We start from the raw sequence: 26,712 nt of genomic DNA on the forward strand, positions 1-26,712 counted from the left end.
CACCACGTGGCTGCCGATCGGAGCGCGGATTGGTCACTGGCCGACGCACTGCGGCAGCGCAGGCCGCAGACACGCGGTCGCATCGTGATGGGACAAAGTTCACGAACAGACACGTCCTGGGCCGCCTCCCCAGCGCCGGGGCGGGGTAGCGACGTCACAAGTCGGCGCGCGAATCGGTCTGCGCCGGGAACTCCCGTGCCGGCCGGCGACACACGTGGTTACCACACATTTTCCCATGCTTAGTAGGAAGCGCTCGACGTCCCTTCCGTACGTGTCGTGGAAGGGACGTGTCTGTCATTGACGCACATCAACTAGATGGATCTTGATTGTAGCATTTCCAGCAGCGTTTCATCGTTCAGCGGCCTAACGCCTAGCCAGCTCTCATTTCGAGGGGGTGGTACTTTGCTGAGGAGCATGAGTGGTCACGCTGCATCGTGAGCCAGATGAAGCCGGTGGGCAGACCGTGTACCGTACATTTGCGTACATGATTTTGTCCCACGAACCTAAGCGATGCGCATTTTTGTCCACAAATTTACCTAATGTACTAATATATACCCAGCATGCCTATTAGTCGTTAGGGGGCAGCACCGGGCGTGGTGTATTGCGTAGAGGGCAGGACCTATGCAACAAAACTTGCTCCAATTCCGTTTTCATCGTGGAAGTAATACGCTGAATGGAGGATCATACTTTGATGTCCAACTTACGTACAACATAAAAAATAAATACCTCAAGGCTCAAGAATACTGTGATCATAGCAGTAGCTCGTGCTCGGCAGTGAAATCATGAATAGTGCTCATATACCGGATTTAGTGCAAAATGAGCTACCCTACACCCATTTAATATGCCAGATCTGGCATCGCCTCTATACTAACTAAAATAGTGCGGAATGACCGGATATACCTGTGTTTGACAGGAATTGCCTGCGAAAAGACAATAGTGCAAACTGAACTTATGATAGTGCAAAATGACTGAAATTTAGGTACTGAAAAAATTATCCCCCAAAAACAATTAATTGAGGTGTTCGTGACTTTATTCATTCATTAGGTACCTTGTCATAAGCATAATCCACGGCCGTTTAACAGCCAACAAAAATGTGCCTCGTCGACATGGCTAAACAGACAAGAAACAACCGAATCAAGTAGGGGAAAGTGGGGTAAGACGGTCAGGGTAGGTAAGACGGGCACCCCTTCTGCAGACCAAACCAATAGCGCTACGAGCGAGAAAAATTAGGACCAGAATTGTCTTTCCCACTACACACCACCATTGAAGTTTGGTGATTTTGTGTTCAGTCGATAATCTTTTATTTTGATTTCTTTAAAACACTAATTTCATTGAAAACATCCATAATGTATTGTGCAAGTTTTTGTGTGCAGCACTATACAGCTAAAAACTCGCAATCACTTGTGGTACACTCATATGCCACCAGTGTTCATTTACCGCGGATTTGCTTTGTCTGCATCAAATTGTCCACAGAGAAAAATTGTGCTGAACTTCTTACATTGAGTTAGGGGTAAGACGGGCAACTATGAATCCAATGGGTCTGTAATGGTGAAAATATTTTTGTTGCTGTAGGAAAAAAAGAAGCATTTCTTATAAGAATATCTTCGATTCCGATACTCACAGACATGTTAGCAATATTCCTTCGGCACAGTTTATTCTCGAATGATGAATGTGAAAAACGGTTCTACATGACTTCTGATCTAGGGCCTATATACGAGCATACGCCTTCTGCACAAATCTTGTATACTGCCATTTCCGAGGCACTTGAGACCAACGAGCGACTGTATCAATGCAGCTAATTTCGGGCATTTGTTGCGAGCTGTACTGGTCGGTGAAAGAAGCTGGCCGTCTTGCCCTACCCATGTGACCGTCTTACCCCATGGGGTGGGGTAAGACGGGTTTTTGCAAGGTTTTGCAAAAATAGCTGCAGTTTATTTGTTGAATCAGGTCTAAGTCTCATCTTCTGGCAAATGAAAGTAAAATGTCTAAAAGAGGTTTTCACTCAGTTTCCCGTTTCTATGATGTTTCTAACCGGCCGAAAAATGGCTCCAAAGTTAAGGTGTCCGTCTTACCCCACTTTCCCCTAGGTACTTGTTTCAAGCGCACCAGACGCAAAATACCCCAAACGGACGATATTGACACGAGCCACGGAGCATGTCCGCAAGGCTTCACAACGCTGGACTACAGCTACTGGTGATTTGAGGTCGCAGCAACCGCAGTTACCAACAGCGCAATATCTGAGAATTATTTTCGGGTGGGCGATTAGCAATATTTGTACTGCAATGTCAACATATACCAGAGGCGCTGAGCTGCGTTGATCTTTGTATCGCGTCATGCCGTTATGCTATCAGGGGAGAGCAAATCTGTACAAATTTTAAGGGACTGTCAGTAACTAAACTCACTGGAGAAGCCGCGAGCAACAAAATAATTACGAAACAATATGCTAAACGCATAGAAACCAGCCGCAATCATGGACCCAATGAACGAGTACAAAAGGCCCCTGGTATTAAAAATTACGACTTTTATCTCCTAACGGATAAAATCACTTGTTTAAACACAGCATAACCCCTACCAAGCAGCATTAACAATTTGATTCCCAGCCTTCACCAAGAGGTATTTTCTTTCAATTATTAGAGGAGCACACCAGTCGAATGGGCGGAGCTACTAATTACTGGCGGGTAAGACGCGAGCACGCATGCCACACTATGATGTTGGCCTCAAAATCACCTGACAAAAATGATGTTCGACCGCATGACACTTATCATCACACACGCACGCCATAAATGAATGATTGTCCGAACGGTGAAAGCAAATAACGGAGGTCGTTAGGTCACACTCGAAGAGTATGACTAGAGTCGTAGAAGGCACCCACGAGGTGCAAGATGCCGCTTGAACTAGCTCGCCGGTGGGAGTCAGCCTCACAGCTTCGCCTGCGGGGAAGCCACGGTGACATCGACAGCCGGAGGCACGTGTGGGAAGTGTCCGTGAATCGCTTTGAACGCAGGGACGTTCATGATTTCTTCGGCGTCCTGGTAGACTGGCGGCGCACAGAGACCATCTGGCAGGCACGGCGACAAGTCCTCACACAGCGTCGACAGCACGTGTGAGGCCAGCTTGCGGCGCCTCGGCGCCGTGTGACAGATGTGCGTCTCAAAGAACTTGAGTAGTTCCTCGCGCTCTACGGTCTTCAGTTGCTCCACCTCATCCAGCTCACGACCGAAGCAGTACTGTCGAATCACGATTTCGTCCCAGTGCCGTGTGAACTCTTCCACCAGGTTCTTGGGCTTCTCCAGCTTGCGTGTCTTGAGAGCCTCCTTGTGGTTGGAGAACTCCTCGGAGCTCATGTCGCGCAGGTGATCCACCATGCTGTGCAGGAAGGCCTCGATACGCCGGTCAACGTATTCAGGTGGCTTGTCCGACTGGACGATGACCCGCAGGCCTTGTGTAGACGTCGAGCGACGGACAGTGCAGAACACAATGTAGCCTAGCTGCTCCTTGGTACGTAACTGATCGAAGCATGGTTCGTTCAGCATCTGAACCAGCAAGTCCAGCAATGTGTTGTCACGCACACTCTGGAGGCCACACTGATAATAGACGTCAATGCTGGAACTCTTGTGAACCTTGTTGGACTTCTGAAGCATGTAATACTTGCCATCATCTAGCATCGTCTCGCGATCAATAGTCTGTAGAGCTGCAGGTATCGGACGTGTGCCAAACCCATCGCGCAGTCGTGTCTCGACGACCTGCACGAGCTCTAAGGCACGATCGCGAGTCAGATTTCCCTCCAGAAGGCACTCGAGATGAAGCTTGCTGAGCAGCAGCGGTAGAAGACGTTCCACGGCCTCCGCCGTCAGTTCGTCAGCAACCTCCAACAGATCTTCATCCTCCCAGTACTTCTCCGAGAGAACGACATGCATCTTGTGAGCGGCGTGAACATACGGCTGTTCCGCTGAGAAGTTGCGCAAGGACCGCAGGTACTTCTCCTTCAGAATGTCAAAGCGCTCTCGGTCAACTTTAAAGTCGACCAGCACGTCCATGACTTTGCGCAGAAGAACGTCAAGTTTGTGACTAAACCCAGCCACCTCCATCATCATGCCGCGCCGGCTGAGCCCCAAGTTGTAGCGGACGCCAGCCACGCTTGCTGCATAAGCGTAGTCGTTCAAGGCGTCTTTGAAGAGCATCGTGAAGAGCTGTGTCACGTTGACCATATGTGGATCCGAGTAGGCCAGTGGGTTGAAGAGCTCAACCTTGACGATGGACTTGGGCAGCTTGAACGTGTCGTCCTGCTTGAACCACACACGGCAGAGTGGCGTGTTGGAGATCATGACGGGCACCTTCGGCGCCTCTGCGTCCCGCTCCACTATGTCAAAGTCTGAGGGGATGAACTCGTTTGGCTCTGGCAAGTGCAGCGCAGCGTTGGACTCTATGTTGCGCCATCTTTCCAGGGTAGTTTCCGGAATGTCTTGAACGTTGTACTGCACTCCATACCAACGCTCAGTAGAATCACACTCGGACTCGTACACCTTTCCAACTAGAATCATGCGCACGTTGTCGGGATTCAAGAGGTCAGTCACCTTTTTTAGCACCTCTGGGTCGTACTTGTCCGTGATGTATTCCGCAGAAAGAACTTCTTCCATCGGATAGTAGTACAGCAGCGTTGCCAGGTTAGTAGCGTAGTTTGTTGGCTTTTCCTTGTCCTTGAAGCGGAACGACATCTCACGCAGCTGACGACACTCCTCGAACACCCACTCTTGTGGCCCTCTCTCCCTCAGCATGGCCAGGTACTGGAATACGTGGTCGGCCACTTCATCAACGCATCGCTCACCCTCTTCGGTCAGGTCGATACTGATGTTGATGAACTGGTAGCCACGGACGGGAGCACAGGGGCCCCCGATAAGGGAGTTAGCCCATCCCCGCCGTTTCAGCTCGGCAAACAGGCTCCCTGGACCCTCGTGCCCGACCAAGTGGCCGACGTAGTGGCCCGGGTCAGTATGATACCACGGATGCAGGTCCGGCACGGGGAATTGAAGCTTCAGCTTGCGAAGCTCTTTGATGGGTGTGACGCGCACACACTTCCCAACTTCGTCGGGGCCGCAAGGATGCTCGGGCCACGTGGGAGCCTCCACGGACTTATCTTCAACGCCAGAGAACAGACTGACGGCCATTTCCTCGAGCTCGTCCAGTGACTCCTTGCCGACCATCACCAGGCCCATGATATTAGACGAGTACCACTCATGGTGGAATTGCAGCAGCCGCTCACGCACGTCCGGCTGGTTGAGGGTCTCGCGGTTCCCCGTGCTGAACTTGCAGTGTGGGTGACCAGGTCGCAACGTGCTCGACTGAACCCGCATCAGTCGCCACTGGTCGTTGGCCACGTTTTTCTCGTGTTCCGAGTGCACGGCGTTCATTTCGCGCTCAGTGCTGCTTTCATCAAACAGAGGAGAGATGAAGAATTGAGCGAACCGGTCCAGCGCGCCCTTGAAATGTTCCGGCGCAACGTCAAAGTGATAGTTCGTTTCATCGTTGGACGTGTACGCGTTGCTGCTACCACCGTGGTCGTTTAGAAACTTGGTGTACTCGGCCTCATTGGGATACTTTTTGGTACCCATGAAGAGCATGTGCTCGCAGAAGTGAGCCAAGCCCTCGACGTCCTGCGGGTCCGAGAGGTGGCCGACCTGGACGGCCATGGCGGCGGCCGCCTTGTCGGCCTCTGGGTCGCTGACAAGCAGGACGCGCAGGTTGTTGGCCAGCAGGAGACCGCGGTGTCGGCGCCGGTCCTCGGCAGACTGCCGGATCGAGTCGCAGCGCTGCTTGACTGTGGCCCCCATCGCCAGCGTGGAACTCAGACGCCGGCCAGATGAGGTGAGCCCCGTCAGCGTGCGCAGCATGCCACGCCCAAAGGCGAAGCTAGAACAGGCCACAGCCACCAGTGACTAAGTAAAATATCTGCCAACCAGGCTTCTTGTGAAATGAAAAGACTAGATTTAATCGTTGCATACGTGCACAGGATCAGAAAGTCCTTATTCTCTCTGAAACAAAGAAAACATGCTGTAAGCAGGTATGTACATAAAAAATACGATTAGCCAATTCAGGAAAAAAAAACATATGCATTTGTTTGAAAATTCAAAGTAGGTACGCTAATAACTTATATGACTTCATCTATGGAAGAGCACTAGTTGTTGGAAGCAAACGTCTTATCGAATATCGATTGTTGATTGAGTCAACATATACATATAAAGCAAATCATATTCTCAACTTCAGTAGCACTTAGTAGTCACAAGTTTTTTTTTGTAAATTTAGTCCGAACCTTTTGATAGGAAGGATTCACAAGGATAGAGCCACCGCTAAGCGAAGCTTGTTGCGGTGACACTGCCCTCTACCCTCCGATCGCGCAATTCCAGTTCTATGGCAGAATTTAGAGTCCAAAGTTTAACGTGCGCACATAGTCGCGCACGGCCGGTCCCCTCACTGACTTCGCCTGGCTACGGCCTGCCACCAACCGCAACCATACTTGTCAGGAAGCCCATAAATGTCAAGCGCCCATCGCGCTTCGAACCCGGACTGTTATAACCGGGAACGCGTGTTCTCACCACGCGGAGTCCAACGCTCTACCAACTGGGCTACGGGACCGGCCAACTGAGCTACCAGAGGACAGTTCGCTCCTGGTGAGTGATTGTGATGTCCTGCGGGCTGCGGGCCGAGATTAGCGGCAGTTGCTCACATTACACGTAAGTTGAAGTATGACTGTGGGAGTTAGTGACGACAGTGACTCAGAGGTGGCCTAATCTAGACCTGCTATGTTCCATGACAGGCTGCTACCCTGAGGCCACCAGGTATTACTTGGCAGTGGTTTTTAGCAGTGTTGTATGCAACAGGGCCCGGGTGTACTGCTAGAGGTCAGGGGCTAAGGCCAAATCAACTTGTGCTTGCTCCATACATACTTTTCTGAGGGTTCTATGGAATGTAAGAATGAGATACTAACATTAAAATCATGCTTGTAACTACTTCTTGTTCTTCTTGGTGGATTACGGCACATTGCCAGCAGGCTCAAGCATCCACTTATGATGCTCACAGACAGAGGCAAAAAATGAATAATGAAAACTAAACCATTAGAAGGTAGGTACTCTATACCAAGATTCTTACAGACCCTATCCTATACATAGCTAGTTTTTTTTTGTGCACTGGCCTGAAGCCAAAATGGAAAAACTTCTGTACATTACGCCAGACGCCCATGCACCGAAATTTCACTGAAGTGACTTTGCGCTGAAAATTCAGAATGGCTTGCGCCAAAAAATTGGATGCTTATTAACCCTAAAACCAAGCCACTTAGCACATTTGCAGAGTGCACACCTACACCTGTCTGACCAAGGCTATACATAGGTATCAACCAGACAAAGCGTTCCGGGTCAGAAGAGACAGTGCATCTCACGAGACATGTTTATTTCTGGCAATGTCGATGCTCTAAATCAGTGGTCGGCAGGTCCTCCGGGGTCGTGCCCCCTTTTTTGGCGCCAGGCAGGGCCATTACCCCCACCTACCAGACCCCATTGGTGATACAACCAAGGTTACTGAAATTCCATACTCTTCCGTGACTCTTTGGGTACCATATCTGCGAGAAACCGCAGGCCCCCCCCTGCGGTTCTCGCAAATATCTCAAAAACGTTGGCACGGAGCGCCACCATTTTGGAACATTCTATCATACATCGCTTCTGCACATGTTGTGAATATTTCAGACCAGAGTCACTCAAGGTCAGGTCACCAGATCACGTCAAGTGATCTCACCTCAGTAAAGACTGCAACGCCTGCTTTAGCTGCATTGAGTGACAGATCTCTTTCAAGCTTTCAGGAATTGATAAAGGCAACAACATGTACAAAATTTGTATCTCGGAGATTTGATGTCGGTGACCAAAGTTCAGGTCAATTTCACGCCCTCTCCCATTATCAATGGGAGAGGGCGCAAAGTCAATGGTAGAAAATTGAAAGGCGCCTGTTTTGGACCAGTGTCATTCCTAACACTGTGACACTCTTATTTACAAGTAAACATGACCGCTGAACCGGAAAACTGCACCCGTACCCCACTGTATGTCCCTGAGGTCATTTCAGGTAATCAATGGTATCTAACAGCTATTCGCTAATAACTTTGATAAAGGCATCGCAGAGCGATGAAAATGCCTTAGATGTGTTCAGCTCGACGATACGGGTCGACTGATGTGCAACAAAACCTTCGATGCTTCTCGACGGGAGGATCACGATGCTGATAAAAGTGAGCTCTTGCAAGTTTTGAGTGAAAAGTTATTTAAGAAAAACTATCAGCAAGCAACGTACATTTTCAATTTTGGCAGCTTTTGTCTCCTGCAGGCTAAACCATCTTCGGTTGAATCTGAGGACAGGCATCAGAAAAAACGTTAAAGGGACCCTCCCACCTTCAAAAAAGTTAATGAATTGGCACGAAAGTGATGTCGCTCGGTTCAGAAAGAGCGAAAACGAATATCTACCAAATTTCATCGAAAAATATTCACCGGTTTTCAAGATATTAGACTTTTACTTTTGTTTACTTTTTGGGATCTCCGCTGTTCCTAGCGACTTTATTTGAAAGTGCGGCATTTGTTGCGCGCAAAGCAGCATATACCACCGCGTGCTACCAAACGTTTTAGTAAAAGAATTAAAAATCGTTAGATCTCCGCTGACGTCACAAATTCTAAGGGGGCATACCAATGCACTAGCCCCTTAGAATCCGAAAACTGCAAGTTTGAAATTCCATATCTCCGAATTAAAGCATTTGTCGATGTTGTGAGTGCCCAAACCGGTATTTGCAGGCCATGGCCACCAATTTGGCTATCTCAACTCAAAACTAATGTTAAGGTGGGAGTGTCCCTTTAAGAGAGCTATCGAATGCGTTTTTCCGCAGCGCTGTAGCTCTATCCTTTCCTGAGCTATAGGCCAGTTTATCGAAAATTGTCAAAGGTTGACCTGGAACTTGGCGAAATTTTACGTTCGATGACCTCTGGTGACCTGACCTTTGATTTGACCTAAAAGGTGACCATAGTTTTTTCTTCATCATTTCTTACGCTCTTTCGATCGCCGACTACGGCGTTTCGCTAGTGAAACAGGAGCCAAGTTAATAGGGGGTGTTCAACCTCCATCTCCAGCAGGGCGTGGAAATCCAGGAGCCCCAGCGGGGCGCGGGTTAACCCCCATACGTATAGGTGTAGCGGGTATTTTTCAAGGATAGATCAGATCACGAAAAAAACTGTACCATCGAGCCGATCATTTTTATCTGTCCTGAAAATGGCATGACCTTAACCCGAATAACCGTTGATTTGTGAGATCTTTCTTGAGATCATGGCAGGCCACAAAATCTCACCTCAAGAAGTTACAGCAGGACCCGATTAACTCGGCAGTTGTTATTGACCTATGGAAGGTCACCCAATGACCAACGACCTTTAAATTGGGTAGCAGCAGCTGCTTATCTTCACGGGCAACACGCTCAATTTTTCTGCAAAGCTCCAGCTCAGAGACCGAGATGCTCAGGTCAGGGTGCAATGGACGACTCCTCTCCCTTGCGTTAGTGACTGTGAAAACGCCAATAGACGAGCGCCGGCTAGTACATGACAGTTACTTTCCACGACTGTACGGAATGGTGAGCAGCTACATGAAAATTGGCATGCGCCAGCTAATCAGTTCATGCTTTGTGCGTTTGACCTCGACTAATCTTTGAATCCTGGGGCACAATAGTTGCGATGTTTGTCCCATCAAGGGAGCCATTAATTCTAAAAAAGATGAGGCTTTCTCAAAGGCCCTCATTACCCCCCGCCGAAGGGCGCCATTACCCCCAAAGGGGGCATGCCCCACCATTTGCCGACCCCTGCTCTAAATTGATAAAGTTGGCTTTTGCCTTTTGCACGTCAAGTCGTATTCACTAACCCGACACCATGGAAATGTAATTTTATAAAAAGGGGAATTATCAATAATGTAGACCGTCATAAGATGTTTCATATATGGAGCCGCAGCTTGAGGAGCCTTTCTTGATGATGAGGCATGGCTGATGCGACGGTTGTTTTCAGTAGTAACTTCCTTGTATTCTACAGAGAAAAAACAATACGGAAAAAGACCTGTACGTAAGCCAAAAAATAAAAATGAAAAATTCCGGGACACCCTACCACTTCAGCGCCACAACGAAAATGCCGAGTATCAACGCTGGAGACGAGAAGTCTAGTGGAGATTCAAAGATTTTTATGACGTCATTTGTACGTCATTTTGATAGTTCTCTGGTAGAAATTGACAATTTTGTAAGGCATTTTTTGACTGAACCATGGATGAGATAATAATGAAATGAGATAGTGTTATATCATCCATGACTGAACTGGCATAATAAATCATAAAAGATTTTAAAAAATAGTTTCCTAAAACAAGCCAATGCTATGAAAACCATCCTTGCTGACCTGCGTTTGCGTTGATAACGGAAAAATTATTTAAATATCTACGACGTCATTATCGTATTATGATGCCTAGAAAAATATACATAACTGGCGCAGCTGTTACAATCAATGGAAAAATACGGCAGGGAAGTGCAGGGAAGTATAAAAATAACGGAGATGTTTTATCTTGCCTGAAACGTCAAATTTGTGACTGGGGCTTTACTTTCAAACATCGGATCTACCTGTTTCTTATAGGTATCTTGCCTGAAACCATCCCTTGTGCGTTCCAAGGCTATGCGTTGCAATTATGCATTAAAAATAGCGTGCAGAATTAAGAAGCAGGCTCTGGGGACTTCACCGTCTTCTGCTTCTTTCGCTAAAAACGTTCGTCCAAATGACAAAATGGTGTTTTTTCGACAAAATCTAATTTCTAGTGCAGTATCGTCAATCAAACACAGTTGGGGAAACTACGAGGCGAATGTCAAGAAATGGATTGGTCAATAAATGGACTTTTGATGACCATATATGGGCATAAATGCAGTCCCCGCTACAAAGGGTGAAAAACGGTATAACAAGCCGGTACTTGCGGTATCGCGTCCACTTATTGGAGAGAAAAGGCTTCCATTTTTCACTAGGAATTAGTGTGATTTGATTAAATTCGGCGAATTGATTCGAAAATGGCGATAGGAAAACGGCTTTTCTGCAGGTTCTGGGCGTCACAATCAGCTGGCCATTCAATAAATGGATTGGTTTTTATTAAAGAAAATTGTTAAAAGATTTAGTTTAATTACAATAAACAAAAATATTTGATTCTAAAATAATAACTTAACTACAATTAGAAAAACCATAAACTTAAATCCGCCATATTTGCCAATCACGGTTTGACCTTGCGTTGTAACTCTGCGATTTAGAGCCGCCAGTAAATTATGCACCGGGTGAGTGTAGGCCTTAAGTGGTTAAAAAACATTCTTATGCCTTATTTTTTCAGTTGAATGCTAAAATTCATTGAAAAGATGAAGTTGTGTGATTTTATGACCATATATGGTCATCGCCCCGCCCGCTCCAGCCGCTGATTGGCTAATCCAATTTTTGCTTGGCTCCTCGTAGTTTCCCCAACTGAACAGGTGCTCAACGTGAAATCAAATTGATGTTGAGCCATGCAGCATTAACTCCGACTCATGAGTCGGAGTCGGTAAGATTTTGGCGACTCCGACTCCGGGCAGAACTGTCGACTCCGACCGACTGCAACTCCGACTCCGACTCCGCAGCCCTGCTAAGCCCAGGCTCAAAATCAAAATTGAATATAAACCACACCATATTGCGACAAACCAATCAACCTAGAAACTTGTTCAAATGAGCGTTTAATGTTCAAGAAATCGGTAAATGTGTAGATGAAGAACTGTTAAAATGAAAAACAATCTAATTGATCTATGCTTAGTGCTTACCTAGGTACCGAACTACAACCTTGAACCATGTGCCTTGAACATATAAACCTACAGCTATAGGTGGCCGAACGGGGAGGGCACCAGGGCACTGTGGCCTGTGCCCCCCTTTGATTTTGGCATTTTAACATTAGGCCTATGGGTGTTGCATGGAAAGAATGGGACCAAAATTCGGCTGTGCCCCCCCCCCCCCTTTATTGAAGGTGTTCCGCCGGGCTACAACCTACCAACTTACCAACTGTACTTCATCTATACATATCAATGTATAATGTCTCTTGAAAGTATCGCGACTCTGAGCCCTGAGGGAAGGCGCCACCTGTCCCAGCCGCGGTTGAGCGGAAAGGTTTGAGAGCCACTGGTAGCACTGGCCAAAGCCTGACACGCGAAGGCAGCCGGCGCGGCGGGCCGAGGGGAGTGGTTGCGGACTGCGGAGGGATAGGGGGAGGTGGGAGTCGCCGTCCGCTAACTGGTGATGGCAGTAAGCATGTGGTCAACGGAAGCCAACCTACTCGCAGATGATTTGTTGAGCTTTGTTTCATCGCAAAGCTAGTCATGTCAGCCGTCATCGGCACGACTGTCACATATTTAATCCGGAAACCCGTGCCCGAATACGAAAAAACATCGGTTGCATGCACTCGCACCCGCTAGCAGAATGCATCCGTGGTTGCAGACGCACCCGCGAGCGGGATAAAAAAGAGCAAAAGTTCTCCCTCTCTCTCTCTAGCCAATTCGCCAATTCGCTCTCTAGCCAATCAGTCCTATATTTGGAGTTCTCTCTTTTTAATGAGCCGGATAGTGAGAGGCGACAAAAAATGTTAACTGTTCAGCCGTCTTCTTTTTAAAAGCCTTATTTGATGCCAGGCTGCCCCCTCCCCTCATGACCTGTTGACGTCGTTCAGCAGGCCTCTTTACAGTAGGATTATGGCGGAACTTTGCTTCGATGTGATTTTCCCGTCACGCACACTGAGTGATTGGCGCCCACTAAGGCAGACCAACGAGCGCCCGGCTGGTGAGCCCAGGCGGCACCGCTATCCGCCTGGGGCGGGGGACCCGGGGACGGGGTCAAGGAAGAGCGATACGAGCATGACCTTTGGCCGGCCTCCGCCTGTTTTGACCCAGTTGTCAGCCGCTGGTGCCTGCGTCATATAGCAGTTTTCCTCCTACCGCTGGCGTAGAATCGTGTTACAGCGTACCTACTTTTTATGATACAGGCCATGACCTCACTGCTGGGGTCCCCAAACTGAATGGAATAGTTCGCCGAGCCGCTGCAGCCCCTGATGCGATACTTTCAAGAGAGACTATACCGAGCTTTTCACACAAAACATCATGAGTTATACCCAACACACCCAACCACATGTGGGGTCATCAGGTAAAATTGAACTAATGTTGGGTGATGTTAGGTGAGGTTATACTAGGTTTTGTCATCTATGCTTCTTGTAGTAGGTATACCTGATTTCTTGGTATAGGTGTAGATGAAGACTGAAGTATTGTCATGGGTCTTCTGTGTTCTTTGTCTGCATGTCAGCATGCATGCTCATTGCATATGGATATGTGCATGTGTGCGTGTGTGCCCGCCTATTCGTGCGCTCTATGTGTCTGTCCGTGCATGTGTGTGCTGTTCTTCCCGTGCGCTCTGCATACTGGATATCTGGCCGAGGGCTTAACCCGCGAGTTGCTGGGGGGGGGGGGGCTTTAAACGCCCCCACTTTTTTTCGCCGGGCCATAGCATAAAAACGGCGCGCCGTAGGCGCGCCAAATTTTCGGTACCTCTAGGGAATTGATTGAAGTCTATTGTGACAAAATTTGAAAAAAATCGGTCGGAAAATTTTTGAGATATCGAGGTTTTAGTGACGTCATGATTTCTGAGTTTTCGACCAAAGACGGCATATGTTCAAAAAATCATATAAAATCACAGAATAGACATAGAGACATGCCGTAAACGGCATTAGACTGCCAATACCTACCATGAACAATCAAATGGCTATCTTCGATTATTGATTATCGTTTTGCATTTGCCAAAATCTTGATCTGAATCTTGGCAATTTCTCGTGACTACTTCACGACCATGATACATACATTTCTTAAATTGAACTTTTTGAGCCAAACACGTACACATATGATAAAATGAATGTCACCATCGTGTTCTACGACCCAAATTACCCATAAAACATGTGTCACAGGCTGCGAATATCAGTTTTGATTTTCGGGGATATGTGCCTACCCGGTTGACCTGACCTTGACCCTGACCCATGCTTGACTGACCCCTACATGGGGCTGACACTCTTGTAGGCCTTATATGATGGATTGTGGCTTGTGCACCGTTTTGACAGAGTTTATGACGAGAGGCGCTCATTGCGAAGTCCTGAAGTCCATGCCACTGAAAGCCCGATTTCAGGTGTTTGACCTGACCTTGACCCGACCTGTGACCTCAAAATTCAACTTTAAAGTACTCATCTGAAGCGTCTCGTCGCGTTCTTTCGTTTGCCGCCTAGTGCGTTTCGCTGCGCCTATTGGTTCTCGAGTTATCGGCTGGGGGCGTTTAACGCCCCCCCCCCCCCAGCAAACGGTGGGTGGCGAAATACCCCAGCAACTGCCGGGTTAATGCTGCTTGTACAGTGCCCCTATTAGAAACCAAATCAAAGGCTTTTACGAAAGAGACTTGGACGTATATTACGCTGAGACATTTACCAAACAATAAAATTGAAATGAGAATATCCGATCTTGAAGCCCAACTTAAAGAGAAATGGCAACTATTTATCGCCGATGGTCGTCGTCGTATTCTATTCGTTCTTTTTGTATTTCGAGTCGCGATTTCTTCTTCTTTATTTCTGTCTTCGTCTTCGTGTCTTCGTCTTCTTGTTTCCGTCTGCTGGCTTTCGTCTTCGTTTAAAAGTAATTTTGACGGTTTCAGGGCTAAAGTAACACAATTTAAATAAAACAAAAAGGCAACTTAAACTAAATATCTACTTCTTCATTAACTTCACTTAAAATCCTTGTAGTATTCAAATTTTATTCTTCTTATTGTTGAGGTTATTCTCGAGCGCTGACTCTTTCGACACCACCGAGTCGCGGTGCACTTACACCCTCCCCAGTCACGCGCGCGAGTCAGTATGAGACCATCGCTTCTTCGGTTGGTACCAATAAAACAAGTTTGTTTACCGGTCGTCGCGTTGTCATCGTTTGCGTTTTCAGTTCGACAGTTCTAACTAGTCCGTTCAGGTCAGGGAAGGTTTTGGTGACGCGACCCAGCTTCCACAAGTTTCTCGGAGTGTCGTTCTCGACAATCACGACAACATCTCCGCTCTGGAGATTCGGTTTTCGATCGTTCCATTTTCGTCGCTGCTGAAGTGTTTGCAAATACTCTTTTCTCCATCTCTTCCAAAACTCTGACGCGAGGTGTTGAACTTGTTTCCATCTTCGTCTGCTGTAATTTTCGTTTGAGCTAAAATGACCTGGAGGCATCACCGGTTCGGAGCGCAGCAGCAGGAGCTGGTTTGGTGTGATCGGGTTCAAGTCTCTGTGGTCGCTAGACACGGTGGTCAATGGTCGGCTGTTGATGGTGTATTCCACTTCACAAAGGAGAGTTGCTAGACTTTCGTCGTCAAGCGTTTGACTAGATGTCGTAGAATTCAGTATTTTTCTGACTGTGCGGATTTGTCGTTCCCAGACGCCCCCCTGGTGGGAGGCACTAGGGGCATTGAAAGTCCATTTTATGTTCCGCTGCAGTAAAAAGGTTTCAATCTGCTGTTGGTTCCAGTTGGTGATCTCTTCTTGTAACTCTCTTTGTGCTCCTACAAAATTTGTTCCGTTGTCTGAGCGAATTTCTTTCACGTTTCCTCTCCTAGAAATAAATCTTCTCAATGCGTTAATGAATGAATCAGACGTGAGAGACTGCGCAATCTCTATATGAACAGCTCGTATACTGAGGCAAGTAAAGAGGACTCCGTATCGTTTTGCGTTGCCTCGCCCCCGTTTGACATAAAAAGGGCCAAAACAGTCCACGCCGACCGACGAGAAAGATAAATCGGGCCTAACCCGATCAGGCGGCAGATCGGCCATTTGCTGCATCAATGGTCTGCCTTGTAGCCGACGGCACTTTGTGCAGTCTTTAAGAACTCGGCGTACGTTGGCGTTCGCATGAAGTATCCAGAACTTCTCTCGGATGCAGGACAGTACGTGCTGGCGCCCCTGATGTCCTTCCTTTTTGTGAACGTGGTCAATAATGATGTCAGTTACGTGAGATTTGGCCGGAATAATAGCTGGATGCCGTGACTCGAACGGCTGGTCAGCCTGGTGCAAGCGTCCTCCGATGACAAGAAGCCCGTTCATTAAAATCGGGTTAAGACGATACAATGGGCTAGAGCGAGGAAGCTGATACTTCTTTAAACTGGAGCGATATTCTTTCATAAAATGGAGTTCTTTGGAAAATGCCTGACTTTGTACATACTTTATTATCGCCATTTCCGCGTTTTCTAGATCTTCAACCTGTAATGACTTTGTCGCGTCTTCTCTTTGGAAGTTTTCTGTCTGGCGAGCGGCAACTGCGTTCTTAAGTAAGTTTTTGAATCTTAACATGTACGACACTGCGCGTTTTAACCGGTGCCAGTCGGAGTATTTCCCTAGCAAACGATCAGTGGGGCTCGATTCGGTCGCTATTACTCCAACTTTTGCGCTTTTCTTAACTTCAGGGTCACCAAGTTCGACTTCCAGCGATGCTATTGGCTGTTTTGGCCATTTATCTTCTGTTTCCCACAAAAATTGCGGACCTTGTATCCATCTTGACTTAAAAAAGGCAGACACGGAACACCCTCTCGATGCTTCGTCGGCCGGATTGCAATGTGTCCCTACGTAATGCCACTGTCCAGGAGAAGAAAGATCGAGGATCGTTCCTATTCTGTTCGCTACATACGCCTTGAATCTGCTACTTGTGTTGTTGATATATCGAAGCACAGTAGTACTATCTGTCCAAAATGTCACGCTGTCTACAGGAATTTCCAACTCACGCTTAACTACAGCGCTCAAACGAGCGGCAACGGTGGCTGCAGCTAATTCCAGGCGCGGTATGGTAACTGCTTTGACTGGAGCAACTCGAGCTTTTCCGATGATAAATGAACAGTGAATCTTCCCTTGTTGGTTTTGAAGTCTTAAGTAGGATACCGCGCCGTAACCGGTCTCACTAGCGTCGGAAAAATGATGAACTTGACTCGTCACGATGGGGCCGAAACCTTCGGGTTTATAACACCTCCGAACACTAAATTCTTGCAAACTATGTAATGTAGAAAGCCAACAACACCAGCTCCTCTGCAGGTCATCTGAGGGTAAGTCGTCCCATGCTAAATTCAAACGACAAAGCTGCTGTAACAACGCCTTTGGCTTCAATAAAATCGGAGCAACAAATCCCAGAGGATCATAAATGGAACTCACTGTTGAGAGCATGCCTCGTCGTGTTGTCGGTCTTTCTTTTGTTTTTATCTTAAAGCTGAGCGTGTCCGTTTCCGTATTCCATAAAATTCCCAGAGCACGCTCTTCTGCATACGTCGATTGTGTTACTCGCAATGTTTCATGATCCGTGGCTCTATCTTCTTCTGGAACTGATGCCATGACTGCCCTTTCGTTGCTGACAAACTTGGTAAGGTGAAAACCTCCTCTTTTGCAGGTGTTTCTTAAATCTCTTATCGATTCAATGGCGTCGTCTACATCTGCTACGGATTTAAGACAATCGTCCACGTAGAAATTATTGTCGATTGTACGCTGCGTTTTTTGCCCACCAAACATGGCACTGAAATCGTCTGCTGTTCTCCGCAAAGCAAAGTTTGCGCAACTGGGAGACGAAATCGCCCCAAACAAATGCACTTTCATCCGATACTCTTCGAGTAGCTTCTCTGTGTTGCCATCGGGCCACCACAAGAATCTCAGATAGTTTCTTTGCTCTTCTGGAACGCGTACTTGGTGATACATAGCCTTTATATCTGCCATAAAGGCGACTGGTTCTTGACGGAAGCGCAAAAGAACGCCAACAAGGCTATTAATAAGATCTGGTCCCTGCAACAAATTATCGTTCAACGAAACACCGGCGTATTTAGCGGAGCAGTCGAAAACTACCCTCGTTTTTTTTTTCGGGCTTGGCGGGATGGGTTACGGCATGGTGTGGTAAATACCAGACATTGTATTGTCGCCTCGTAGAGGTGTCTTTGTCTTCTACAGGAACTACTTCCGCGTGACCATCGTCTAAGAGCTGTCTCATATAAGCGGTGTAACGCGCGTGTACTTCTGCACTGGCGTCAAATTTTTTCTTCAATGCCTCTGCTCGTTTTTCGGCCATTTTTCTGTTATTCGGCAAGTCTATCGGTGCATTCCTAAAGGGCAACCCGATTTCGTAGTGACCGTTCCGGAGTACGATACTTTCTTTTACCTTTTCTTCCCACAATTTGTCTTCGCGTGACAAAGAATCGCTGTCGTTTTTCTCTATGAAGTCGGTGTTGTACATGTCAATGAACATTCTCTCGATCTTGTCGTTGTTCGCGTCGGTTCGTCGTACAATTTTTGAATGGTTATTCTTACTGGTAAGTGGAATTCTGGGTCCTACGATCGTCCAGCCAAGGATTGTTCTTACGGCATACGGTCCGCCATCTTGACTCCTAATCACCTCCCACGGCTCCATAGCACGAGGACAGTCACAGCCTATAAGCAGACCGACGTGATCTACCTCAACCTCAGGGACAGTTACGTGCTTGAGATAGGGCCAGCTTTTAGTTAAACTGTGATCAGGTACGTCACTTTTCGAAAGCGGTATTTCTTTTATTACAAAAGTTGGGGGTAAGTATACATTGTTGTGGTCTTCAATGTCGGATACTTGGATGCCTGTGACAATATGACTTTGGATAGTGCTTTTTCCTTGCTGAATAGTGGTTAAAGTAAGAGTTGTTTCATCGCCAATCAAACCAAGCTTGTTCGCTATACGTGCTGTGATGAAAGTCGCAGAACTGCCGTTATCTAGAAAAGCATACGTCTTACAGGATTTCCGATTTGAACCCGTTAATATTACGGGCAAGACTGACATGACAGGCCCAGCATTTTCTTCTTTGACGTTACAACACGTTTGTTCTGTCTTATTCAAGATCTCCGCGGAGGATTCGTTTTTTGCGTGCAATAAAGTCGGGTGATACTTTTCGCAATGTTGACACTGAAGTCTACTGCGGCATTGTTTTGAGACGTGTCCAGTCTTCAAACAGCCAAAACACAGTCGGTGTTCTCGTACTACTTGCAGTCTGCGGTCTATTCGCAATCTTAAAAGTGATTCGCAAGCCTCGATACTGTGAGCACCTTTGCAGTACAAGCAATGCATGTTTACTTGAAGTTCTTGCACAACATCGGAATTTTGAGGGCGTTCGTCGTCGGCTTTCGTCGAGAAAGACGTGCGATTTTTCGGTTTCGTTTGTTCGTTTGCTTGTGTCATTCGCTTCGATTTCGCAAACACGGTCATTTCCTCCGTTCCGAATAATGGATCGGTCATCATGTCGACTTCTTGTTCCACAAATTTTACTAAATATGACAAATTTGATTGTTTTCCTTCTTCATTGAGATGGTACACCGTACTTCGCCTGTCGCCATCGCTCCTGTAAGAGAAATGGGAATTTGCTGACTATGTGTTGCAGATTTTTCGGGTGATTAATTTCGCTTAACGTACTTATGTCTTCAGTTGCGTTTAAACAGCTTCTTAGCAGCACTGCAAAATCATCAAAAGCATTCGCGTCGCCTGACTTTATACAAGGCCATTGAAGGATCTTGTCCATGTACGCCGTTGCAATTTTGTGTTCGTTTCCATACCTTCGTTCCATTGCTCTTCTAGCTTCTTCGTATCCTTTGACTGGGTCGATATTCATGTAACTGCGTACGATATCATTTGGCCTTCCTCGTGTAAACTGATCGAGAAAGTTAAGTCGTTCGGAGCAATCGTTCGTCCTATCGGCAATTCTACTCTCGAATGCACGAATGAAACTTCTATACTCCAATGGATTTCCATCAAAAAAGGGTAATTTCGATTGTGGTAAAAGGCTCCGTTTTTGCTGCGTCAAAAGAGAACTTATCGCCAACAATCCCTCATCCTTCAATGCTCGGTCGGCGTCATGCTGCATATCTTGCTGCCTATCTTTTGAATGCCTAAGACTTTGTGCCGAAGTAGAGCCCTGCTCCGCTTGCGTTTCTAATGCAGCCCTTCGTGCCTCAGAAACGGCTATTTGTTCCTCGAAATCCAATTTGGCACGTTTCATTTGGAGTTCTAGTTCTTGAATTTGCAGCCGCTGCTTTTCTTCTAAAACCGTCATTTTTATTTTCAGTTCAGCCTTTCTGGCGACTTCTGAAGCGATTTGAGATACAATGCTCGATGACGCGACTGAATCAAAGGACGTTGTCAGCGACCTTTCTGAGCTTCCGCTCCTTATTTCCTCGTTTGACATTGCATCATTCAATCTCTTCAGTAATTCTGCCTTTCTTCCTTTTCTTGACAGCCCCCTCTTCTCGAGTTCTTCCTTTATAGCTTTTGTTGTCATTTCATTGGTTATTCTTGCGATTGGCATTGCCTTGAGCTTGGTTTACTTCAGCTTTGCCTTACGTGACCTTTTAACGTTACGTTACCTTGCGTTACGTTACGTTACCAAATTACTTTTAAACTTGTGTACAGTGCCCCTATTAGAAACCAAATCAAAGGCTTTTACGAAAGAGACTTGGACGTATATTACGCTGAGACATTTACCAAACAATAAAATTGAAATGAGAATATCCGATCTTGAAGCCCAACTTAAAGAGAAATGGCAACTATTTATCGCCGATGGTCGTCGTCGTATTCTATTCGTTCTTTTTGTATTTCGAGTCGCGATTTCTTCTTCTTTATTTCTGTCTTCGTCTTCGTGTCTTCGTCTTCTTGTTTCCGTCTGCTGGCTTTCGTCTTCGTTTAAAAGTAATTTTGACGGTTTCAGGGCTAAAGTAACACAATTTAAATAAAACAAAAAGGCAACTTAAACTAAATATCTACTTCTTCATTAACTTCACTTAAAATCCTTGTAGTATTCAAATTTTATTCTTCTTATTGTTGAGGTTATTCTCGAGCGCTGACTCTTTCGACACCACCGAGTCGCGGTGCACTTACACTGCTAGACCGCATTTCGCTGCCGCCTGGTCCCGCTTGCCTGCGCGCATGACTCGTACTGACGGATGGCTTGTTTTCAGGTGCATGCTTCTCACTTGCTTCTTCTCGACAATACACTCGGCCATACAACATTCATCTGTTGACCCTACTAGGAGGGGAGAGGCTTTAAGGAACGTCACAGTATGGTACCAAAAGCTTAATGCCATCAGCTAAACATCATTTCAGCTAAACTGAAATGTTTATAAGTCACAAAGCTGTTGTTTTTCGTGATTAAATTACCAACCAACCAACCATTCCACCAAGACCAACAGTTTTATCAGATTTTCACGCGTTTGTTTTCAGGACAGAGGATGATGAATCATTCAAAGGTTTAATGGATGCTGCTTCCTGTTCTGCTGGGTCTCCAGTGGAGGCCCCAGTCACAGAAAATGGGGACCTCACTACCATTGTTGGTGCTGTCAGGTTAGTGTTAATAGTGTCGTATTTGTATTGTTTGGTACCATCATTCAAAATTGTTTCATTATTTTTTGTTGTTTCATATGACAGCACCTATGGTGCAATGTTATATCTGTGTCCCACAGTCACAAACTGACCTGTGGTGACCTCACCTGGCCTCTCTGGTGACTTCACCTGGCCTCTGGTGACCTCACCTGGCCTCTGGTGACCTCGCCTGGCCTCTGGTGACCTCACCTGACCTCTGGACAGGGACGATGACTGTGCGCCGGCCGGGGCGCGCTCCTGCGAGTCTGCGCTGCAGCCCGGCTCGTCGGACGGACCGCGCAGCTCCCGATGGGTGACGCTGAACGTGGGAGGCAGGCTCTTTACCACCACCGTTGCCACGCTGACCGGCGCCGAGCCGCACTCCATGCTGGCCAGGTCAGTGACCGGGACGGCGGTACCGGGACCAGTGCGCAATTCCCCGCGCTGAGGGCATCCGCTGGGCGTGAGTACTCTATGCCTCGGGCTCCGAACAATAATAGAGTGGAACGCAATGCACCGTTTTACATGACTTCGTACCTCACCATAAACAAGTAACCGTTGAATCTGTCGTGGATCGGCAAATATTCCGTTGTTTCTGAGTTTATGACCGCGAGTTTGCGGTGTTGCGTTTCAGGATGTTTTCCGGCGGCACGGAGTGGCTCCGGCCGAGTGACCGGGACGGTTCGGGCGCCTACCTGATCGACCGCAGTCCCACCTACTTCGAGCCGCTGCTCAACTACCTGCGCACCCGGCAGCTGGTGCTCGACCAGGGCGTCAACCCGGCAGGTCAGGGGGGGGGGGGCACTGGGTACTGAGACCGTCGGGGGGGGGGGGGGCAGCGGCTATCGGGCTGTTCGGATTGTCGGCTGCGGAGAGGGCTGATAGATGTCGCGCCAGGCGGGTGGGAAGGCCACGCTCGGGAGCTAAATTCGCGTCTGTTATTTCATTTTAATGTCATTTATTTCAAAAGCCACACACAGATAAAACCTATTGACGGCGGAATGTCCTCATATTGAATGTCCTCATGTTCGTGTATGATACAAATGCATTGATTCGTGTGTTTTATATGTGATAATACTGTGCAGATTATCCTCGCATGAGGCGAATCTCTCAACATTGCAGGCAAAACTGAACATAGTTCCAGTCTATCCTGTGTCCCAGGTGGAAGCAATCTGCATCTCTGAACATTATCGCCGACTGCTGAGCCCCTGCTGTGCCCATGCCATTTTGCTGAGCCTCGCCATCTGAGCCCCACCGTTCGCCAGAGCGCCGCCGTGCCCAGAGCTCCGCCGTGCCCAGAGTTCCGCCGTGCCCAGAGCTTCGCCGTGCCCAGAGCTCCGCCGTGCCCAGAGCTCCGCCGTGCCCAGAGCTCCGCCGTGCCCAGAGCTCCGCCGTGCCCAGAGCTCCGCCGTGCCCAGAGCTCCGCCGTGCCCGGACTCCCGCGGTGCCCTTAGTCTCACGGGGCCCCGAGTCCCGGACTCCCGCGGTGCCCATAGTCTCACGGGGCCCCGAGTCCCGGACTCCCGCGGTGCCCTGAGCTGCGCCTCTGGCCACAGGTGTGCTGGAAGAGGCGCGCTACTTTGGCATCGACTCGCTGCTGAGCCGACTGGAGGCGATGGTGGCCGGCGCGCCGCAGTCGCCGCCCAGCGCCGATCACGCGCCGCTCACCCGCCGCGAGGTGGTGCGCGCGCTGCTCAGCACGCCCAGCGAGGCCAGCCTGCGCTTCCAGGGCGTCGACTTCACCGGCGCCGACCTGTCCAAGCTGGACCTGCGCAACATCAACTTCAAGTATGCGTGTCTGCGGGACTGCAACCTGAACAGCTGTAACATGACGGGCTGCTGCCTGGAGCGGGCCGACCTGTCCGGCGCGCGCATGGACTCTGCGCAGCTCTCGTGCGTGCGCATGCTCTGCGCCAACCTGGAGCTCACCTGTATGCGCTCGTGCAACTTCGAGGACCCCGGCGGCACGCGCGCCAATCTGGAGGGTGAGGCGCTCAGACGGACTCCCGTTGTGGTGTCTGTTTTGATTATTGTAACAGTGAATTGACGTTGAGTTGTGCGGTAGCTATGACGTGCGCATCTAATTGTGTATTTTTAAACAACCATTTGGCCGTGAGGGTATAATTTCATGGCGCAGTGTTTTCCTCTGTTTTGTAACCGGTTGTTAAAATTTGATGTCATTATGACCCTCCCTTTACATGCGACATTATGTGCTGTCGCCAGGCGCCAATATGAAGGGAGCCATTCTGACGGGCAGTAACATGTCGTCCATTAACCTGCGCGTGGCCACCCTGAAGAACGCCAACCTGCAGGACTGTGACCTGCGGCTGGCCATCCTGGCCGGCGCCGACCTGGAGGTGAGTACCGAGGTCGCCAGTGAGGTCTGTGGGGTCGGCTGGTCGGCAGGGTCGTGGATGCGGTCACTAGAGCCTAGCTGAAGTCATGGTGCTGGAATGGATCTCCTGAAGTCACTGCGTCCAGGCTGGGTGGGGAGTGACAGGCGTGGGGCCGACGCTGGTCCGAGCTGGCTGGATTTGAGGCGGACCCCGGAACGGGGGGTCATTGGGTGGCTATGGGACGCCGCCGGCCGTCTGAGGGGACGGTGTGATCGACGGCGCTGATGGTACCATCAGCGGTCACTCAGCCGAGCCGTTCAACAGAAATGGGCCGGGGAGCGCCGCGATGGAGCATTCCTCGGTCCGACCCGAACGGACGCCGCGTCACGTACTGTGTGCAGACGCTGGGATGCTGACGTGCGGTTGGATTCATAGGAACAAATGTGAGGGATTTTAGTACTGGATGGCTAATATCGGCTCTTCATGTAGTGTGTTCAAGTTCCGGGTTTTTATACTTTTTGTCGAATCCGGCCGTATTTTCATAGTTATTAAGGTATGTTACTTCAAATAATCGGACTCAAACCTAATGGGAGCCATTTCGCCATATCAGCCTGCCTCATTTTGCGCTCCACTCATCCATCTCAGTGCCGTCTGATGGTCCAGTCCGACGGACGTATATCTGATCGGTCATGTATCCGAGCTGCCCCCCCCCCCCCCCCGGTACCTACCGTCCCCCTCCTCGGTGCAGAGGTCAGACTGACAGTCCTTTACCCGGTCTGCGGGGGCGCCTCTCTGATCGCTGAGGCCGTGTATTTTCGGCTCCGACAGCAGACCCTCAGTCTCAGGGACTGATGAAATGCGCCCGCCGACCTCGGCGCTCCGTCTTTCGGCAGCCGCTGTTCTCCAATGTGCCAAACAGTGGAACAAAACCCTTGATGGCTGCCAGAGACGACCGTTTTTTCCGGCCCGCCTTGAAACGGCTCTGCCACTCGCAAATGGCGAGCGTCGACAGTCGCAAAGTTCAGATTCGCAAACGAACTTTGGCCGGGTGGCAGCTTCAATTTATCGGAGTGAAAGGCGTCACATTCTGTTTTCGACATCTGGCTTACACCGTCAGAGAAATCGATGCGATATTTACAAGACCTAAGACTTTGTATGTCCCTCATGGCTTATTGAATAGCAATGTCATTTTAATAAGTTATTTTGCTGGCAACGTTATGCTTCGTTTTCAACTTAACCGGCTGATGGCCAATGCCTCGATTTCTGTCAGAAGCTTTTTATCATTGTTTTATTTATGATATCATAATTTACATTTTAGCTGTTGTACAATTTAATCGAATGTTATTCCAGAAACATATAGATATATTCCTTTTCTGTCACTTCTACTTTGCACTAAGGTACCACTAGACTATTTTTCCTTTTTAGTAAAAAGAACGTTATAATCGATGGACGTTATCGGGCCTCAAGATATCCTGCATATCCTGCAATACGGCTAAGTCGGTGTATGACTTCGGGACACTGTTCACTGTTTTCCACCATGAGACATAAATCTGCACATCTTTTCAATGTTGACATTTCTTTTCTGATACAACTACGAATGCATGGCACCACCTCAAGTGTCCACTATATGTGTCTCAACAGCATGGCATTTGCATTCTGAGGATTTTATCGTGGAATAAGATTTATCGTCAGTCTCAACAATCAGTCTCCAACTAATAGCTTGTTTTAGTGTGCAGTCCAGTTGTCTGAGGCCGCAGTACAGTGGCAGCATCTCCACTGTTGGCCCGTGGTCAGCCGGCACCGGCCCTCGAGGCAGTAGATGGGCCGCTGGGTGCACGTACGGAATGCTAACTTGTGCCCACATTTCAATTGGCTCGCCGGGACGCACTGCACTGAGTTGTTGGGCTATTTTCGGACCGATCCAGCCATGGGGTGGATTGTATGACGACTGACCGTTATTTATGGCAAGATGGGGTGATATTTCCGCGGTGCCAATAGGAATCTCGGCTCATGGGTCCCAGTTGCGACGCCGTCTTATTGGACTGCCCAGAGTGTCTGTGTGTGTGAGCCCCATCCGGACATAATGAGCACAGTCGGCCGTCCGATGACATTGTGCCCGCTGACCTCGGCCGTTGGCGCCATATGAGCCGCCGTTGATAGTAGACAGTTATGTTTCGGCCACTGGTATTATGCTCAACTGGTGACCCTGTGATTTCAGACCGTTTGGCCATGCTACACTTGAATGAGACGTTTTCATTTCTCTGGACGCCATTAGGTTGGCGGTTAAGTTAGCGGCTGGTGGTGTTTTCTCTGCGGAGTGGCTCCCGGACGCATATTAGGGCGACGGTGAGGTCTGAGCAGCTCTGTTTGAGCCGGCCGGCTGCCGCCCAGGGACAGCCACCGTCGTCCCACAGTCAGAACTCCCGTTTGTTCTAGATGATTCCTTTCAAACACCGCAGCGCACTGAGATGGAACTAAGGAATAGCTGTGATGTGATCAGCTATAGGTAACAGTAGAACAGATCAATCAGTTCTACTGTTTCTTTCAGTTCAGTTCTAACAGTTCTACTGTTATCTATGGAGCTACAAATATTTTCAGCATCTAATGCTAGGATGTGAGTCGACATCAATGTCTTGTATTGGGCGCTTGTCCTGATGATGATCTGATGACGTCACACGACAATCTGTTGGCGCACCACCAACCCGAGCCTGAGCTGATGTTTTGTCTAGCTGGGCAGTGGGCTGTCCCAGGCCCCTCGACTTCGAGTGGCTGGTCGGCCCCATCGAGGTTCTGAGTAGTTGTGCACTTTGGTACGGACACTGCAGTGACCAGATATTATTTTATTCGGCTACTTAAAACTACGTATCCTTTTCGCTGACGAAGGCAAAAGT

The 26,712-nt window shown here is 48.4% G+C and overlaps 2 protein-coding genes across 5 annotated transcripts; one reads left to right on the plus strand and one right to left on the minus strand.

Moving 5' to 3' along the window:
* Positions 1–1,012: 1,012 nt before the first annotated feature.
* LOC122377038 (insulin-degrading enzyme-like) lies at positions 1,013–12,169 on the minus strand. 4 transcript variants are annotated; one of them, XM_043357006.1, is made up of 2 exons: positions 12,096–12,169; positions 1,013–6,029 (listed from the first exon to the last, which is right to left on the minus strand). In XM_043357006.1, exon 2 carries the CDS (start codon positions 5,886–5,888, stop codon positions 2,919–2,921), a length of 2,970 nt encoding a protein of 989 aa, XP_043212941.1. In that variant the 5' UTR covers positions 5,889–6,029; positions 12,096–12,169; the 3' UTR covers positions 1,013–2,918. The 4 variants fall into 4 exon arrangements, with proteins under 4 accessions (XP_043212941.1, XP_043212939.1, XP_043212940.1 ...); XM_043357004.1 differs by lacking the exon at positions 12,096–12,169 and adding an exon at positions 10,161–10,200; XM_043357005.1 differs by lacking the exon at positions 12,096–12,169 and adding an exon at positions 8,326–8,381.
* Positions 6,611–23,861, plus strand: LOC122377037 (BTB/POZ domain-containing protein KCTD9-like; the record flags this gene model as incomplete). The annotated part of the gene is made up of 6 exons (XM_043357003.1): positions 6,611–6,665; positions 21,348–21,467; positions 21,711–21,881; positions 22,120–22,271; positions 23,042–23,470; positions 23,709–23,861. Coding segments are annotated over exons 2-6 (994 nt in total), but the record flags the coding sequence as incomplete, so codon positions are not given.
* Between the last annotated feature and the right edge of the window lie 2,851 nt (positions 23,862–26,712).

The sequence above is a fragment of the Amphibalanus amphitrite genome, unplaced genomic scaffold, assembly GCF_019059575.1.
Source record: "Amphibalanus amphitrite isolate SeventyFive unplaced genomic scaffold, NRLGWU_Aamphi_draft 002472F_arrow, whole genome shotgun sequence".
NCBI classification, from domain to species: domain Eukaryota; kingdom Metazoa; phylum Arthropoda; class Thecostraca; order Balanomorpha; family Balanidae; genus Amphibalanus; species Amphibalanus amphitrite.